At 56.5% G+C, this 17,709-nt stretch overlaps 7 protein-coding genes across 7 annotated transcripts; 6 read left to right on the top strand and 1 right to left on the bottom strand.

Moving 5' to 3' along the window:
* Positions 1 to 550: 550 nt before the first annotated feature.
* Positions 551 to 1,600, top strand: IUM83_10729 (Actin-depolymerizing factor 8; the record flags this gene model as incomplete). Its single annotated transcript, XM_067935245.1, has 1 exon — positions 551 to 1,600. The coding sequence occupies one exon, from the start codon at positions 551 to 553 to the stop codon at positions 1,598 to 1,600; it is 1,050 nt and encodes a 349-aa protein (XP_067791588.1).
* Positions 1,601 to 2,600: 1,000 nt separating this feature from the next.
* Positions 2,601 to 3,770, top strand: IUM83_10728 (uncharacterized protein; the record flags this gene model as incomplete). The annotated part of the gene is made up of 1 exon (XM_067935244.1): positions 2,601 to 3,770. The coding sequence occupies one exon, from the start codon at positions 2,601 to 2,603 to the stop codon at positions 3,768 to 3,770; it is 1,170 nt and encodes a 389-aa protein (XP_067791587.1).
* A 188-nt stretch (positions 3,771 to 3,958) lies between these two features.
* IUM83_10727 (uncharacterized protein) lies at positions 3,959 to 4,981 on the top strand (the record flags this gene model as incomplete). The annotated part of the gene is made up of 1 exon (XM_067935243.1): positions 3,959 to 4,981. The coding sequence occupies one exon, from the start codon at positions 3,959 to 3,961 to the stop codon at positions 4,979 to 4,981; it is 1,023 nt and encodes a 340-aa protein (XP_067791462.1).
* A 373-nt stretch (positions 4,982 to 5,354) lies between these two features.
* IUM83_10726 (uncharacterized protein) lies at positions 5,355 to 6,497 on the top strand (the record flags this gene model as incomplete). The annotated part of the gene is made up of 1 exon (XM_067935242.1): positions 5,355 to 6,497. One exon carries the CDS (start codon positions 5,355 to 5,357, stop codon positions 6,495 to 6,497), a length of 1,143 nt encoding a protein of 380 aa, XP_067791583.1.
* Positions 6,498 to 7,735: 1,238 nt separating this feature from the next.
* On the top strand, positions 7,736 to 8,314 carry IUM83_10725 (uncharacterized protein; the record flags this gene model as incomplete). Its single annotated transcript, XM_067935241.1, has 1 exon — positions 7,736 to 8,314. One exon carries the CDS (start codon positions 7,736 to 7,738, stop codon positions 8,312 to 8,314), a length of 579 nt encoding a protein of 192 aa, XP_067791584.1.
* Positions 8,315 to 8,626: 312 nt separating this feature from the next.
* IUM83_10724 (uncharacterized protein) lies at positions 8,627 to 9,940 on the bottom strand (the record flags this gene model as incomplete). The annotated part of the gene is made up of 1 exon (XM_067935240.1): positions 8,627 to 9,940. The coding sequence occupies one exon, from the start codon at positions 9,938 to 9,940 to the stop codon at positions 8,627 to 8,629; it is 1,314 nt and encodes a 437-aa protein (XP_067791485.1).
* Positions 9,941 to 15,112: 5,172 nt separating this feature from the next.
* On the top strand, positions 15,113 to 17,062 carry IUM83_10723 (uncharacterized protein; the record flags this gene model as incomplete). The annotated part of the gene is made up of 1 exon (XM_067935239.1): positions 15,113 to 17,062. The coding sequence occupies one exon, from the start codon at positions 15,113 to 15,115 to the stop codon at positions 17,060 to 17,062; it is 1,950 nt and encodes a 649-aa protein (XP_067791470.1).
* Between the last annotated feature and the right edge of the window lie 647 nt (positions 17,063 to 17,709).

The raw sequence follows: 17,709 nt of genomic DNA, 5'->3' as shown, positions 1-17,709 counted from the left end.
AAGTGTGGCTCTCACACGCATGTCTTCAACGTGTTGATCCCGTAAAGGTGTTTCGGTGGCCGTCCACCTAGCAGATGTCGATCATCGGTGTGCTGCGATCACGACGATGCCGCGACTCGGATCCTCCAAACTGTAAAGAAGCGCCCTTATCTCATGGAAACGTATAGGACCGCGGAGTTCTGACGGTCTCCGGCGAGAGGCACACACCACCAGACACCTAAGGCTGAGCCATTCTAGTCCACCAAAGCGCACAACGTGGACGTTTCCCGTGAGACCAAGTCCTCCATTTGGTTTCGACGATCGAACATGCACTCCACGGCAATCTTGCTCGAATCTAATCGGCGTGTAATAGCTGAAGGGTATCCGGAGGTGCCTTCATCTTGGCCGATCACCTGCTTTCTACGTTCATAATGGTGTTCACCCCTCACTTCACCTCCCGGTTGTGCACCGCAGCCGTCCGTGAAGCTTCGTTGTCTCTAGCTTCATTCGAGAATTTGCATCGGAACCTCCAAGTAATAGTCCTATCTGACGTCGCAGCTTCTCGTCCGCCATGGTGTCCAGCAGTATCACCTTTTCTGCTGTCGCTGCGCTCGCAATCGCCGTGCAGAATGTGAAGGCCCACGGCTACATGTACATCCCGCTGGCCGAGTTCGACGGCACGGCCACGTCGTCTTGGATTGTGCAGATCAGCCCGCAGTGGTCTGGCGACTGGGACAGCTGCAGCAGCGACGACAGCGATTGTCTGACCTCGGTCTACACGGAGCTCAAGTCCTCGAATGGCTACAGCGATATCCGCACGCTGCTCGACAGCGACACCTCGCTGTACGGTGCCAACTGCGGCTACACGGATCCCGACGCCACTGCGAAGGACCCGCCGACGACTGGCGATGCCACGTTCTCGCGCGGCATGGTGCACGTCGGTCCGTGTGAGATCTGGCTGGACGACACCATGGTGCTGTCGAATGACGACTGCATGACCGCGTACGGAGACGGCACGGTCGATACCAAGTCGGTGTTCACACCCGTGGACTACTCGTCGTGCTCGACCAGCGGCTGCATGCTGCGGTTCTACTGGCTGGCGTTCCAGGGCGTGGACAGCGAGATCGTCTGGCAGGTGTACAAGGACTGCGTGCCTCTCACGGGCCCCGCCGGCGGCTCCTCCACCTCATCGACGACGACCACGTCGTCTACAACGAGTGACACTGCTGCATCTTCGACTACCGAAAACGAGGCGGATAGAGCAACGACAACTTCAACCACGTCAGGTGACAGTACCGGTACGACAACTGCATCTTCAGTCACGACTAGTGAATCGACGACGGAGTCATCGACCACGACAGGCGAAACCACCACGGAAACTCCTGCGACGACAGGCGACTCGACCAGCGCCCCCTCGACGGGATCCGCTACGACTGGCGGCGATTCGTGGACGTCTACCGGGTCAACTGCTGCTACCAGAAACAGCGGCAACTCGTGGACTTCTGCCGGTTCGTCCACCACCACTACTACTTCTGGTTCAAACACGCAGGGCAACGGCAACCAGGGTGGCAATGGATGGAGCGGCGGCTTCGGTGGCATGGGCGGTGGTCTGCGTAAGTAAGACGGATCCTTCCCAGAACGTGTGCGACTTCGATGTGCTCGCTCGTACAGCTGACATGAGTAATGAATGATGTGTGGCGTTATACAAACGGATCGTCTCAACCACTGCTAGTGCCTTCATAGATCGTTGGTCTCACGCTTCGGATACCGGTAAGACATTGCACTCGTGGATATCCGGGGAAGTCGCTTGTTATGACCAAAATTGAGACTTGCATTCCTATCTAAATCAATGGAGCAGCCAGACGCTCGAACCATAAACTGAGGGACATAACACTAAATTCTATCCCTCAGTAAAGCAGTGTCGCGTTCCAATTTATCAGCATTGAACCCGACAACCACATCTGAACAGCACAGTCGCAATACCAGTTAGCCACGCAAATTAACGCAGCGTTGATAAACGAAATCATGCAATACTTGCAGGCTTTCTTGCATGACTGATCTGGATCCAGCGTACCATTTGGCCGTCCTCCTTTGCAATCCACTATATTAATAACAAGGAGTTACAAGAAAGCTGCACCTCTCAGACTGACACTGGTTAGTCAGCACACAATGTCGACGACGACGACATGATGCTTCGTACCATTCCGAGGTCGAGTTGTCCTACCGCTAGCGGGGAATGACGACCGAGATGCCAAAACCCATCTACCGATCACCCGAAAGCTCGCAACGTACACACACCGAGAGGAGGTGCGAATGCTCAATCGCCTCGCCACCGTATCCGGTTACGGTTGAATGCGCTGTCATACTCTGATTAGGACTGTACCACGTCGCCGCTGCTTCCGATCTCGTCCGTACGGGAGCTGCTCTCGCCAATCAATGCACTGCGTTGCCCCATCGACGACGCTAAGCCTTGCTCTCGCTTCCCGTTTGGGAAGTCGCCATCATCATCATGGCCATGTCTGCACGTCCTGTCTAGGCTTTCGCCGAAATGTCCAGTCGATTCCTTCGGTTGTGTCTTCACTTCCGAGAAGTGCACAAACCGCATCAGTCCTCGATTCGTCATGTCTCCTCGACACACACCCTTCCAAACACTACGACTCTCAGCCGAGGAGCGGCAGCATTGCCAAGACCGATCCTTCCAACTGCTCGATCGGACGCTGCGGAGTTACGACGAGCGCGATGGCCAGGGGGATGACAGTCGCCGCGCCACTCCGCTGCACCACTCGAACTTGGAGAACACGCGCTGGAAACTACTCAAGACGCAGGCGGACGCGTCGCTCTACACTGCCCGGCACAACTGCACACTGGATGACCACAACCTCCTCGGCGGAGGCTGGAAGGACCCGGTGGTGGTCCTCACGGTGGGGACGATCCGAGGCGACCTGGACGAAATCATGCTCGGCATCTCGATGCCTGACGTCTCCAGCTTCAGGGTAAGGACGGAGCTGTTCACCAAGCAGCCCGTGGACTGCGCCATCCTGGCGGACCTGTCAGGTCCGACAGAGGTCGACCCGTTCCAACACGTTGGGATCCAGTGGATGGTGTACAAGCACGCCTGGCCAGTCAAGACGATGGTGCGTCCTCGAGACTTCGTGACGCTGGCGTGCACGGGGACCATGACGCGAGCAAACGGCGACTACATCGGCTACGAGATGGCGCAGCCGGCGAGGCTCTCGCAGTGTCCGCCGCTACCCGGGGCGATCGTGCGCAACAAAGTCATGTACGCCGCCATCTTCAAGCAGCAAGAGCCTGGCGTAGTGGACGTCTTCATTCACACGTATGTCGAGTCGCAGGGCGCGATCCTGGACAAACTGATCGTGTCGATCACGCTGAAGGGGAACTTGGGCTTCTGGAACGCGGAGAAGCTCGCCGAGATGAAGAAGCTGCAGTGGTGCATCGCCAACCGCAGGTCGGAACGCATGAAGGAGCAGCAGCGAGCGTCGTCGTCACCTCGGGGCGTCTGCAAGCACTGCCACGACAGGCGGGAGTTGATGAAGCCGTGCGGTCAGGAAGACAAGAGCGTCTGCGTATTGTGCGCGTCGCTGACATGCTGGGGGTGCCGCGTCGAGCGGAAACTCAAAGTGCTGGACGAGAGCACCGCGAGACTGTCGGACAAGCACGTAGTGGTGTGCCACTCGTGCTTGGCGTTCGTGCAGCAGCTTCGACCCAGAGATATCGCACTACGCAACCACAAGGAGCGGCGACTGCGGCTGCAACGAGCGTCGACCTGATCGACCTCTCTCTGCGCTCGCCGTTCGAATGGCGGAATCTGCTCCGCTTCCCGGCGTTGGCAGTGCTACGATATCGGAGACCGTGTTTGAAGTCCCTTTCGATAGTTGCCTTGAAGCTGGCTGGGAGTCTGGTCGAGCGGCAGTCCTGCATTTGCCCGATTTCAGTGATCGATTTGGTGCCATCGAGGATGAAGCTCTCGCTCCATTTGCTAGTCGCACTGGCCTTCAGCTGCCTCCTGGGCATCGGTGATGCCGCTACAAGCTTGACCTGCGGCTCGCAGCTCAAGGACATCTACTACCACGGCTTCAACCTGCAGACGTCGACCGTGACCGACGCGGCGGCGTGCTGCAGCCTCTGCGCTGCGTACGACGGCTGCGTGCTGTACACGTACTTCCACTCGTCCAGCACGGGCCAGAGTCTCTGCTACCTCAAGAGCGGGGCGGGCGAGAAGACCAACTATGCCGACAGCTCGAGCGTCACCGCCGTGTCGGCCTTCATGGTGTCCGTCACGTCGGCGCCGGGACCCACAGCGACCAGCTCTCCATCCCCAGCACCAACGACAGCGACTCCATCTGCTTGCAGCGCGCAGCTGGACGGCGTATTTTACGATGACTTTACCATCTACGAGTTCTCCACCGACTCGGCCGATGAGTGCTGCGCCTACTGCGCGCAACTGGCGGCCGAAGGCTGCGTGCTCTACACGCTGTACGTGTCCAAGAGCGAGGGCATCAAGCGCTGCCTACTAAAGAGCGCGATGGGAAGCAGCACCACCTACACCACGTCGACAGACCTCACGGTGGTGTCGGCCTTCCTGCCAGTGTCGGCCACACCGACACCAACACCGACAGCCGAGTGCTCGGTCGCCGAGGGTCAGTACTGTGGCAACGCGCAGGGCACCACCTGCTGCGAGTCGAGCAGCTACTGCCAGCCCTGGAACACGTACTACTACCAGTGCATCGGCCTGCCCGACGGCTGCGGAGGACTCGAGACGGACGTGGACTACTACGGCAACGACCTGAGCAGCGCGCCGACGCTGTATCCTTGGCTTTGCTGCTCGCTGTGCCGGGAGACCGAGGGCTGCAACGCCTTCACGTTCGTCAACCTGGATCCGGCGGGGCCCACGTGCTACATGAAGACGAGCAGCGCTGGCCGCGTTTCCAGCGTCGGGGCCCTCTCGGGCGTGCCCCTGAACAAGACGACAGCGTCGTGACGGACGTACAGTTCTGACGAGCACAGTACCTAACTCAATTGAAAACCTACGTGCGCTGCCAAGTTGGACACGGCGCCTCTATGAGCATTCAGGCCGGCGTCTGGCACTTGATCGAGCCCTTCTTGTTGATGCACACCATCATGCAGTGAGTCAGAAACTGATTACAGGATTCAGCATGCTTGCTTTAACATCCCATCGCACCTTCGTATCTCGACAAACAAGTTCGCCATCGCCAAAGCCGGGCAGATGCATCGCTTCGCCCTGTCTGGGCGGCGACACATGGCTCCAGGCACTGGAAGTTCCAGTCTCTCTGCGTGACATCGGGTGCTCTGGTTGCGGCGTGCGTGGAACCACAATCGAATTATCGGAGCCCATGGCGACTCAGGGCGCCCCGTTCCAGGCGCTGCAGCTCACGCCCGACGAGCAACAGACTTGTCGCGACCAGTCCTTCCTGTTGCTGGACCGGACGCTGCGCAGCTACGACGAGCGTGACGGCCAGGAGGACAACGGCCGCCCCACGACGCCGTTGCACCACTCGAACCTGGACAGCACGCGCTGGAAGCAGCTCAAGACGCAGGCCAACGCGTCGCTCTACCTCGAGCGTAGCTCCAGCGTACACCGTGATGACAACCTCCTGGGCAGCAACTGGAAGAACCCCATGGTCTTCCTCATGGTGGGCTCCATCCAGGGCGACCTGGACGAGGTCATGCTCGGCGTGGAGACGCCCATTGTTGCAAGCCTCAGAGACCGCAACGAGATGCTGGCCATGAGGCCCGTGGACTGCGCCGTCCTGAGCGAGCTGGCGGGCCCCACGGAGGCGGATCCGTTCCAGTATATGGGCATCCAGTGGATGGCCTTCAAGCACGGCTGGCCGCTCAAAACGGTATCGTCCCCGCGCGACTTCGTGACGCTCGCGTCGAAAGGCACCATGACGCGCGCCAACAGCGACCGCATCGGCTACCAGGTCGTGCAGCCGGCGAACCTCCCGCAATGCCCGCCACTGCCCGGGTCGATGCGCACCCCGCTCATGTACGCCGCCATCTTCAGACAGCAGGAACCTGGCGTCGTGGACGTGTTCGTGCAAACGTACATCGAGACCCAGAGCACGCTGCTGAACAAAGTCGTGGTGTCGGCGACGTGGAAGTCCACGCTGGACCTGTGGGTCGCGCCGCAGCTCGCCGAGATGAAGAAGCTGCAGTGGTGCATCGCCAATTGCAAGGCGCAGCGTCGACAACTCCAGCGGCAGGCGTCTCCGTCGGCGAAAGACAACTGCAAACTGTGTCTCGAGAAGCGCAAGATGCGGGGCAGTGACGTGGAGGACAAGACTGCGTGTACGCTGTGCGTGTCGCCCACGTGCGCCAAGTGCCGCGTTGAGAAGACACTGGAGGCGATCGACGAGCGGCGTCTCAAGCTCACAGATCACACGGTCATTGTCTGTCGGGCGTGCATGGTGTTCGTGCAGCACATGCGACCGGTTGATATCGTAACGCACACCCTGAAGCCTTTGACTAGCTAGTTAGCCCCCCCCCCCCCCCTATTGACATTATGAACGCGATCATTATTCATCAACGACGAAGCGTGGTTGTCTGCGGGAAGAAGTCCACGACGTTTCTAGGTGGAGGACGTATTCGTCTCTAGCGCTGACGATTAAATTCTTCGTCCTCGAAGTCTATATTTTGCATCAAATAGCCACGCCTAGAACAAACCAAACCACGTGGTTTGGTTCGGTAAACAAACCAAACCAAAACTACCAATGAACCAGGTTCGAAATTGTTTCGTGGTTTGGTTCGAAGTGGTTTGAACCGAGTGAGACGCTGCAAACCAAAGCAAACCACGAGAATGTGGTTGGATAAAAACCTCGATTTGAAACTGTTCACGATGCGGCTCTTATCGAGAAGTGCCGCGCTGCACAGCCGAAAGGCCGGCGTCGTTGAAGGCTGGAGCCGCTGTCAAAGACGAAAGCTGCATCAGGGTGAGATGCTCGCCGCCTTCGGGAATGCAAATCCTGTCATCCAGGAGGTGCAAGCGAATAAGCCAACCTTGCTACCGATACCAGCCGCAGATTCTAATTCTTCGGGTATGCCGCTTGCTTGGGCGCGGCCTTTGAAGAGAGCCCGCCGGGAGTACAGAGAGCCATATTGACCAACCAGGCAGCGGAAAAAGCAAACCATCGGTTGCAGCTGAAGCTCAACTCCAAACCACGAAACTCCAAACCTCAGGAATGGTTCAAGAGCGTTGGTCTGGTAACCAAAGTAACGGCGAAAATTGGTTCAAAGGTCGTGAAATATAACTTCGAACCAATAGTTTGCACTTTGGTTGGTTTGGTTTGTTCTAGGCGTGCAAATAGCGGCTATCTTGACGAACTTGTCCGCCGAGCGACACGCTCATACCTACCCACGTCCTCGCCCTAGCATGCAGCGATTAACAAGCCTTCTATTCGTCTCACTTTCAATTCCTCCGCTCTAAAATTCCCCCGCTTCCAGTCAAGCTTTGGCGACAAACATGTTGCGACCTACACTGGTTCTAACAGCCTCCTGCACCTTCAGCACGGCCTTCACGGGCTCCACCGCGTCAATCGTTGGAAGTGCAAGTGCTGCTTCTGGTCCTTTCGTCGGAGTGAGCAATGGAACGTCGATTGAAGACTTCTACGCGCTTCAAGCTGCCAGTACCGAAAATTGCTGGTGGGGAACCATTACCTGCCCGTCCGAAGAAGTATGCAACAACCCAATCAATTACGTCAGTTGTGCCCTCGATATGGTCACCGCTATTAAACTGGACGATGTCGCGAAAGCTATGGGCACCGTCGTCAGCGACTTCACGGATGACCCTGTGGGCTTCACGATCAATTTCGGCGTCGAATTTGTCAACGAGAAGGTGAATGAACTTATGAATTGCTACAAGGGGTTGTACGGCAAGGCACAAAAATGCTCCGAGCTCAACACTCTCAAGGCTTGCGCGAGCACAGCAGCGACAGCTCTAAGTGCTGCAAAGGTAGCCAACAAAGCTGCAATGAGCGCAGCAAATATAAAGCGGTTAGAGTCCGGTCTCAGCAAGGTGGATAACGTTTTATCAGTGACGACCGACATGTGCAAGTTCGGCTGCGAAGGGGGCGTATGCGGCGACGCGAACGGCAATGCAGCCCTGACACTAAACTATTCTGTTCCTGACGGCTGCGTGTGCCGCGACTTGGAAGTCATCAACGAAGGTGGCTCAACCGATGTCACGCCGACGGAATGCGGCAGGAACTTCTACACTCAAACCGGCAAGGCTGAATTCACCTACATGGGCTGCTACGTCGGTGTGACCGACGATCCCAGCACTTACAGCGAATGACCCACTGCATACAAGTCTCGCGTGATTGGGAACGCCATGTTCGTGCGGTGCGTTGACCAGTTCGGCCAAACCCTCAATCTTGATGAAGAGGCTGCGACAGCAAATACTCAAGGTGGTGCCACCTCGAGTTCCTCTACGATTGACAGTGCACCGTTGTGGCTGGTCGCCTTGCTTCTGGTCGCAACGATGTACCAACAATAAGTGGACGATAAAATTGGTGCACATTTGATTGTATCATCTTTTTACAACAACAAGCACACGTAACTACATACAGTACAAAACTCGACCTGGAATTTTTCACAGCGTCTTCGTTCAATGCAGCGGGACCGTCTTGCGCCGTATCGTTTGCGACGCCCTGTTCATGCCCAGGTCAGAGAGGGAGTTCATCAACTTGATGAGGTCCGACACCGAGATGGACGGATATCTTCGGTTGGAGCCGAGCGGTGAGAACGTAGGTAGACCACACTCGCGGCTGAAGGAGAAGCGGCGCTTCGTGGTCTTGCTCTGGTTGCATGCCTCGCGTTGCATCTGATTGTCCCAGGCAATTTCGGCCGGATCCTGCTCCTGCACGAAGGTCAGACACGGCAGACACACTGCCACGTGCAAATCGAGCAGCTTCACGCCTTCTTCCCCGGGCACTTTGAGGGTTCGCTTCACTCGGCAGCTTGAACATATTTGCGCTGTACAAAGCGCACACGTGCTGTGGTCGCTTAAGTGGGCACTGCGGCGTCTCGAGCTTGGATTTCTCTTGGTCGGACAATTCTCGCAGTGCTTCGACTCGCCATCTCCCGCCGACTGTTGCTGCTCCAAGGATACAAATTTGTTGTCCATACACCATTGCAGCTTCTTGGCCTCCGACAAGCGTGGCGTGTTCCAGAAACCGAGCACGGACTCCCAGAGCCCAGTAACAGCGAGCTTGTCGAACACGAGGCACTGAGTTTCCACGTACATCTGGATAAACGCGTCGACCATGCCGTCTTCTTTCTGCTTGTAGATGGCAGCATACTTTCGTCTGCCGCGCACCATGGGCTTCGGGAGTGCTGGGCACTGCGGTAAGTCGATGGACTGGACTACTTCGTACCCGATGAACTCGCCGTTCGTGTGGGTCATGACACCAGTCGCCGAGACAAGCACAAAGTCTCGAGGATGCTTCACCAAGTTGAGCGGCCAGCTCTTCTGGCCCACCATCCACGTGATGTCCATGGACTGGAACGGATCGGCTCCTGTCGGACTAGCGAGCTGCGCCAAGATGGCGCCGTCCAGAGGGCGATTGGCGAGCGTCTCGGACCGGACTTTCACGGTTGCGAAGTCCGGCGTCTCCAGTCCAAACATGACCTCGTCCAGACTTCCGTCGATGGTCCCTACAGCCAGCAGTACGCACTGCTTGTCCGCGTTCCCGACGGAGAGATTCAGGTCGTGCCACGACCGACTCGCTCTCTCTGCGTATAGCGACGCGTTTGCCTGGGTCTTGAGTTGCTTCCAGTGGCTCCTGTCGAGATTGGCGTGGTGTCTCGGTGTGCCCACGTGCCCGTCTACACTGTCGCTTCTGTCGTCATAGTTGCGCAGGGTGCGGTCCAGCAACTCGAAGGTGATGTCTTGGCAGTGCTGGCGCTGCTTCCTTGTCAAGCGTAACGGCGCAAAGGGGACTTCTCTGCGACTGTCGATTGTCATCCGCGCCGTTGCTGTAGCCGTTGCACTCTAGCTGGTCGATTGAGTTGTGTCGGAGAACTGAAGGACAGGAAAAACTGCAAGCCTCCGAGCGTTCTCCTCGCGCTGCTTCCACCGCCGAGCAGTTTGTGTACCGAGTTGACTCGTCTGGAATAACGCGAGCGTATATTGCAGGGTCATCGACAGGCCGACGGGGCTCGAGCGCGCCAGTCTGATTGCGGACGAGTCGTAGCCACGCGAGGAGAAAGTTGTGGGCGAGCGGAGCCACTTCAAATTGGACTAAGAAATAGCGGGCATCAAATCGGGGTTTCGGTGCGTGCAGATGTCGACAGTCGTGCCGAGAGCCGCTTTGCAAGTCGGCGACATACATAAACTTTAGCGACTCGCGGTGCTTGTTTGTCCTCGCTCGAGCTCATCGACTTGCCGTATCCTGATACACTGCATGTACAGTACCAGAGCTCCTTCCAAGCGATTGAGACACGACCTCCGCAGCTTGCAAATTCCAGCACTACACGTCCGTCGCAAAATTTATGGCTTCTCGCGTCATTGCCACCTCAGTATTCAATGGTTCCATACTGTACAATCGTGGATACCTTTTACTGCACAGTGATTCCTCCGTCTTCTATAATCACCCGTCCACATAGGGCTCACTTGTCCACTCGACGCAAGGCTTCGGCTAGACTTGGTTCTTGAGGAAGCGGGATGCATGTTTTCACCGAAATTTCCTTATCTACGTTGTGTGGATTACCAAGCACCGGTATGTTCTTACGTGTACACCCTCAGCACATCGTTTGTGTCTTTGTTGGGGAAGACGTAAGGCGCCATCGGCTCGGTTGAGGCACGACCGCAGTGGGCGGACCTATAAAACCAGGACTGCATTGAGCTGACCCCTTTCGGGCAGGACGAAGCTCAATTGAATGGACTGTGGCACGAAGTCCAGTCACCTTCGGCTACTTCACAGCCATGGATGTTCTCCGTAGGCAATAAAAACTCAATAAAAATTGAGAGATTTTTCTTTTTACGATACTTGTACACAATCATTCATTTCGTAACCTACTTACGCCTTTGTTGGGTCTGTCTTGCGGCGTAACGAGCGCTTGGCGTCTGGCACGTCCAAATCCGCAAAACGATTTATCAGCTTCACTAAATCCGACACGGAGATCGATGGGTATCTTGTGCGCGAGCTCAACGGCGAGAACACAGCGTGGTCCCACACGCTCTCGAAAGTAAGGCGATGGCTGGACCGCGAATCCGTTTCTCGTCGCTGCTGTTCGTTGAGCTTGGCGATCGTAGATGGACATTGCCGACGCACGAACAGCATACAGACCCGACACACAGAAACACTGATATGGAGGAGATTCTCGCTGGTTTCACTGGGAACATTCACCGTGCGTTTTATCCTGCATATCGAACACACAGGAGTTGCGCAGAGGGAGCATGCGGTGCGGTCGTTGTAGTGCTGGGTGCTGTGTCGTCTTGATTGCAGGTTCCTCTTCTTCGAGCAGACTTCACAGTGCGTTGCCTTGACATCCGAGTCGTCGTGAGTCACTGCAGCTCGCTTTTGCCGCGTATCACTCTTGTTTTCCATACACCATTGCAACTTCTTCGTCTCGGATAGTTGCGGGGCTTTCCAGAAACCGAGCGCCGATTCCCACATCGCAGCAGCAACCAGCTTATTCAAAACACGCCCTTGAGACTCCACATACATATTAATGTACACATCCACAGTGCCATTGTCTAGTTGTTTGTAGACGGCACCATACATGAGCTTACCCCGCACCATCGGCGCAGGAAGTGGCGGGCACTGCGGTAGATCGATCGACTGAGCAACCTCATACCCGATCCGATCTCCGTTGGGACGGCGTACGACTCCAGTTGCAGAGATGATGGTAAAGTCCCGTGGGCGTATCACCATGCTGAGAGGCCAGCCTTGCTTCTCCGCCATCCACGTAATGCCCATGAACTGGAACGGGTCGGTGTCTGTGGGCCCAGCAAGCCGCGACAAGATGGCCCCATCCACGGACTGTTTACCGAGCATCGCGGACCGGACTTGCATCGTGAGGAAGTCAGGCGTCTCCAATCCAAACATGACCTCGTCAAGGGTGCTGTCGATCGTCCCCACAGCCAACAAGGCGCATGGGTTGTTCCAGCTGCCATCATGGAGGGGGAAATGGTGGCCCCGTGGCAAGGAGCTAGTGCGTTCCGAATAGAGCGAGGTGTTCGCGCGTGTCCTGAGCCGCTTCCAGTTCACGCTGTCGAGGTTTGAGTGATGCCGTGGCAGGCCAGTGTGTGGATCTTTGCTATCATTTCGTTCATCATAGTTGCGTAGGGTGCGATCCAGCAGCTGGAATGCGATATCTTGGCAGTGTTGGTGCTGGTCGAGTGTCAAGCTCAGCGGCGCGAAAGGAATTCCGGATGACATAATGGAAGTGATCGGAGCGCTTGCGCTTCAGAAGGCTAATGTGGCAATGTGACGCTCGGAACGCGCCGCACCGAAGCCGATTCGTCTGGGATATTGGAGCAGGTCTGCTTTAGGGAACACGTGACCAATGCTTCTCTTCAATAAACTTTGGAAACATGCGCGCGTGCTAACAGCACAAAAATACGAAGCAGCATCGTTCGTGCGGTGCATCGTATTCTTGATACGATTGCATTTACGTGATGTTTACTACCGCGTCGAATCGTACCCCGTACAGTACGTGTCCTGGGCTTGGATGAGGACAAAGCTGTTGGTGCTATCTGTACATAACTTAAAAGTGTTATGGTGCCGCCCTCTCATTCGTGGCGCCTTGCCACCCAGAGACGGATTCATGGACCAAACTTCCACTTTCACGTTTAACGACGCGTCATGAACGCCCATGCCTAACATCACCAAAACCTTGAGTATTAATAATATTGTGGCTGCCGTGGTAACACGTGGACGTTTAAGGTTGATCGATCGCCTGCACGTACGTTAACTTGCGCTTTTTCGCCAACCTAAGCACCCAGAATTTGGATTCTTTTAATGAGGTTGTCGATCGTAAATTTTACTTGTATGAGGTGTATTTAGGTTACTTACACTACGTGCTACCGCGCCATGTGTGGTCGATTGCACAGATGCATCCTAGCAATACGGTATTCGTTTGATTGATGATACCATGGTGAGATGCTCATCAAGATAAGCGCGAAACTTCATGATTAAAGTAGGAAACCTATGGCTACGAGTGTTCGAGTGTTGAGGACTACGAAGTAGTGTTGGGGCCGAAGTGAAAGCAAAACAATTCTATCTCACCAATAAAGCCCTGCAGCAGGACAGAACTACTATTTTTATTTCGTAAAACCCGCTAATGTTAGTTGTAACACCATGTTACAATTCAAGTTGAGTTTTTCGCACCATACATCTCAATGTCGGCAACAAGTCTACCGTAACATCAAACCTTCAACAAGGTACCATAATGCGTATTAACTTCTTGTCAAAGCACAAGACTGAAACCACTCGCCGACACTACGCGAGACCAGTGCACTACTACGCATTGTGCTCTACGCTCGCATACGCAATATGGATTTCAGACAGTGGAGCGCTCATGTACGTCGAAGTTAAGTCATGCCTATATTGGCTGGCCACACAGAAGTGCAGAGATCACTACGCTAAACTCTTCAGGGCGAGGAGAAGCCGATGAAATCGAGTACGACACTTTAAACGGCTGCCACCTTGAAGATGAAGAGCGTATTTTCCATTTTGGAATCGAATCGCGCTCTGCCGCTGTTGAAGCACCCAAATGGCTGCAGCAGCGGACGAGAATGGAAGATTATTGCCACACATTCGCCCTAGCAATCCGAAAGCGAGGGCATTCCCGCGGAATAATAATAAGCTTTGGGATCTGGAATGCGCTGGTCTCTCAGATTCTCTCGTGCCGTTCGTGGCCTGTTGTGTCCAGGCTGGAATAAGGAGACGAGGCTGGAAACCGGAGTGGATCAGTAGATCGGGTCCCGCATTAGGAGCGGCGCAACAATGGAGATCGCCTTGGCAAGGCACGCGAAATTGGTCGGGGCCTGGAGTCAACGTATGGATCACCCGACAGACCGGACTAAGATCGTCATTGCAACTCTGCGGCTCTGGCACTGCACTCGAAAGCGAGTCAGCCCCCGCCTATCCAATCGACTCGAAAGTGATCTGCGGGCCTGATCCTAAAGCGAAGCGTGGCAGCGAATTGGTGGCCTGAGTCGCGTTCATGCCGACATGGAAGCTGCGAAGACTCGCAGTTCTTAGTCCGCTGACCAGCGCGTTGTCCTCCGCCGCTGGACTTTGAGTTGCGTCCTTGAAGCGGGCGCACGGGCTGTGATGTCTATGGATGGCCTGACCGTTCAACAACTGCAGGGCAGCCCGGCATGGCTACGGGAGCGTGCCGAGTGCCAATGCTCGCCGACCGAGCAGCCGGCGAGCTGGCGACTCGGACTCCGCCAGTGCAGCCGACTCGGTGTCACATTCCCTCAGGCCGGAGCCGTTGCGCTCGAGTGACGGTGGAGTCTAGCCTCCGCTGTTTGGCTACGTTGCCAGCCGGGGGATATTGTGCGTTCCGTTCGCCATCAACAGAGTGTGCGTCTTCCGCTGCGAGCATCAGCAGTGGGGCAGGCAATTTTCGAGCCGAAGCTTTGGGCCTTAGGCTCGGTGCAACGTCCGCAGGTTGCAGAGCTCGCACTGGAGCGATCTCTGAACTCACGTCGGACGAGACCCGAAATCGTCTTAGTTTTCTACCTCGCTTATAGCGATAAGTTGTCCTATCCGCAATCTATAAGTTAATGATGATACATACAAATATAACTGAGATATCTGATTCCTTGCGAAATTCGACAAAAACTGATTATCTATTTAGTCGGGTGCATCTACGCGATTAGCAAAGTGTGATGGGCGGGCGCTATGCGGACTGGAGCCACTTGCCACAATGCCCACGACCTCTTCGGGGCAGGAATGCTGGAGCAGGTAGAAGCCGCAGTCACTTGACTGCTGCGTCGCGATGACTCGCAGTCCATCGCTCATTACTGAAACCGCGGCGCCAGTACCAAGTATCGCTTCGCTCCCAGCAAAGTCTCACCTACCTACCTATCTGCGTAGAAGTACTGCCTAGCATACCTAGTGCACCATAGCCGACCATGAAGCGGTCGTGGAGCAAGAACGTGTTCCCCCCGTTGACGCTGTCGCCCCAGCAAGAGTCTCAGCTCCGCCACTTGGCGCGCGGCCTCGTGCGCGAGACGCTGGCGCATTTCGACGCGTTCGACAAGCTGCCCGGCGCCAAGCGGGACTTGGCCAGGCAGAAGCGCTGGAAGGCCGTCAAGACCCGCGACAACCTCACGGTGTTCAAGGAGCGAGACCCGCCCAAGATCACCGGCACGAGCTTCGACCTGCCGGAGCACCAGCGGCTCACGGACGACGAGTGGCAGACGCCCCGATTGCTGGTCGGCGTCGGCTCCATAGTCGGATCACTCGACGACGTCATGTACGGGGTCGCCACGCCCGACGCCGAGTCCATGCTGCTCAAGGCGGCGATCGTGCGCAGCGCGTTGGTGGACGGCGCGGTGCTGGCTCAGATCGACGGCCCGACGCCAGAGGAGCCCTACCGGTTCTTGGGGGTCAAGTGGTTCGTCAAGGGACCTCCATCCACGCTGCGCAGCCTCGTGCAGCCCCGCGACTTGGTGTTTGCCGAGTCCACGGGCGCCATCGTGCGCTCGAACGGAGTGCGGATGGGGTACCAGTTGCTGCACTCCGTCGATTTGGACGGCTACGGACCACTTCCCGAGCGCTCGTTGACGCGAGGCCGAATCTCCACCTGCACCATTTTCAAGGAGTCCGAGGACAGTCGACGGGTGGACGTGTACGTCCGCGGTTACGTGGAGCAGCACGGCAAACTGCTCGACTCGGTTGCGCTCAAGGCGGCGTCGACGGGCTTCTTGAGCTCGTGGAACGCCGTCGAGTGCGGCCATGTCAAGAAACTCATGTGGTTCATCGAGCACCCGCACCTTGTGAGCTGGAAAGAGGACGCCGCTGCTCGCGCTCGAGGGCCCGACGCTCGAACACCAGTGCGCTCACACGTCAGCAGCAGCTTCGACGGTCCGAGCGGATTTCACTTACGCAACCTCAGCATCGCTGGCCCCAACGACCTGTGCGGGGGGACCTGCGGCCGTAAGCTGAAGAAAGTGAAGAGCGTCGGGCTGTGCTCGCTGTGTCAAGTGCCCACATGCTCAAAATGCCGAGTCACCAAGAAACTGGCCTACGTGACAGGAGATCTCAAGCTTCAACGCCGAGAGAGTGTCATCTGCCGCCTATGCGAGGCGAAGGTGCGTCTCCATCCTGCTCGCCGCATCGCTCAGCAGGAAATCCGCAACGGGCGCTACCGCAGCGGATCCAGCAGTGCCCAGAAGCGGACGCAGCGTGTCAAGGACCAAAACACGGGGTTTGCAGTACATTCTCCTTCTAGCTGCTCTGTCCGCTCGAAACCGAGATCAAACTCTGCAGGATCTCATTGTCACTTCGACAGATCGAATGAGAGCGCGCGGACGCACACAACCTCCTCCAACTCGACCACAGTCTTCTTTGAGCGCCTTCACCAGCTTCAGCAGCAACAGGAAAAGCAGCAGGCCGAAGCTTCAGCCTCGAGCTCGCGTGTCGTGCTACCAACCAAGCCTCGGTGGTTCAGACGCCGCAAAAAGAGTGAACCACAAAGCACCGAGTCGAGACCCGTGCTGCTCGGCGAGTCCACGACGCTCAGTGACTGTCAGATGGGCACGCTTTCGCAGTGCTCGACGGCGGTGGACTCGGTGAGCCCGGTGGTGTCGCCTATTCACCCGCTGGCCTACAGCTGGAGCTCGTCCGCCCACGATAGCGACGGCCGCGCTCGCGTGGAGGAAGACGACGAGGACGACTGGGCGGACACGCCCGAGTTCACGGACAGCCAGCAGCGACGTCAGGACCTCTGGAGCCAAATGACGGAGCTGCGGCTCGCGGTGGAGAACACGTACCAAATCGCCAAACATACAACGGACTCGTGCTGCGGCCCGAACTTCAGTCCGTTCGGAAGCGTGAGCTCGCAATACACCTACTACTGAAGCAAAGGCAGCTAAGTCCGTCTCGATCTATGAGAGACGACTGCGAAAATGTAAGCGGAGCGAACATGAAGTGCTCGAAGTCACCATGAAAATTGCCGATGTTGAAGTGATCATGTTGAAGTGGTCTCGGTCTTTAGTTGCATGAGCAATGCGATAGGCGGCGCCTTCAGGCCACCACGCATTAGCTTCATCGTATCTGCTTCAGTATGCAAGTCGAGGTGATGGTAGCACGTCAGGGCGGTAAACCCCTTTATCGTCAAGCGCTGGGGATCGTCGAGGCGTGGGTACCATATCCTAGACGTTCAAAGCACTGCAGCTGCATGTGTCAAGGTGAGAACGTTGCTTGATCCGTGCCGGGAAGCTGCAGCGACTTGATCTATTGTCGAACAAGAGTCCGAGTCAGACTGCCGCGAGCACTCGCACAAGGTGCAAGATCGCGGGCGGTGGCGAGTGGCGGCTTCAGAATCTGATTGCCGTCATCTCCGTCGGCGACCGGAAGTCCAGAAGTATCCATGCCGCTAAAGAACGGGGCTCCAGAACAGGTCAGCGACCGGGAAGCTGGCAGCCTCCTGCGTCCCGTAATACCTTGTGTAATGATGTCGTGAATGCCATACAACTCCACACATTTTCGACGCACCGAAAGTGCT

This window comes from Phytophthora cinnamomi (genome assembly GCF_018691715.1).
Source record: "Phytophthora cinnamomi strain GKB4 chromosome Unknown Contig39, whole genome shotgun sequence".
Classification (NCBI taxonomy): Eukaryota; Oomycota; class Peronosporomycetes; order Peronosporales; family Peronosporaceae; genus Phytophthora; species Phytophthora cinnamomi.
This window is presented reverse-complemented; position numbering and strand designations above follow the sequence as displayed.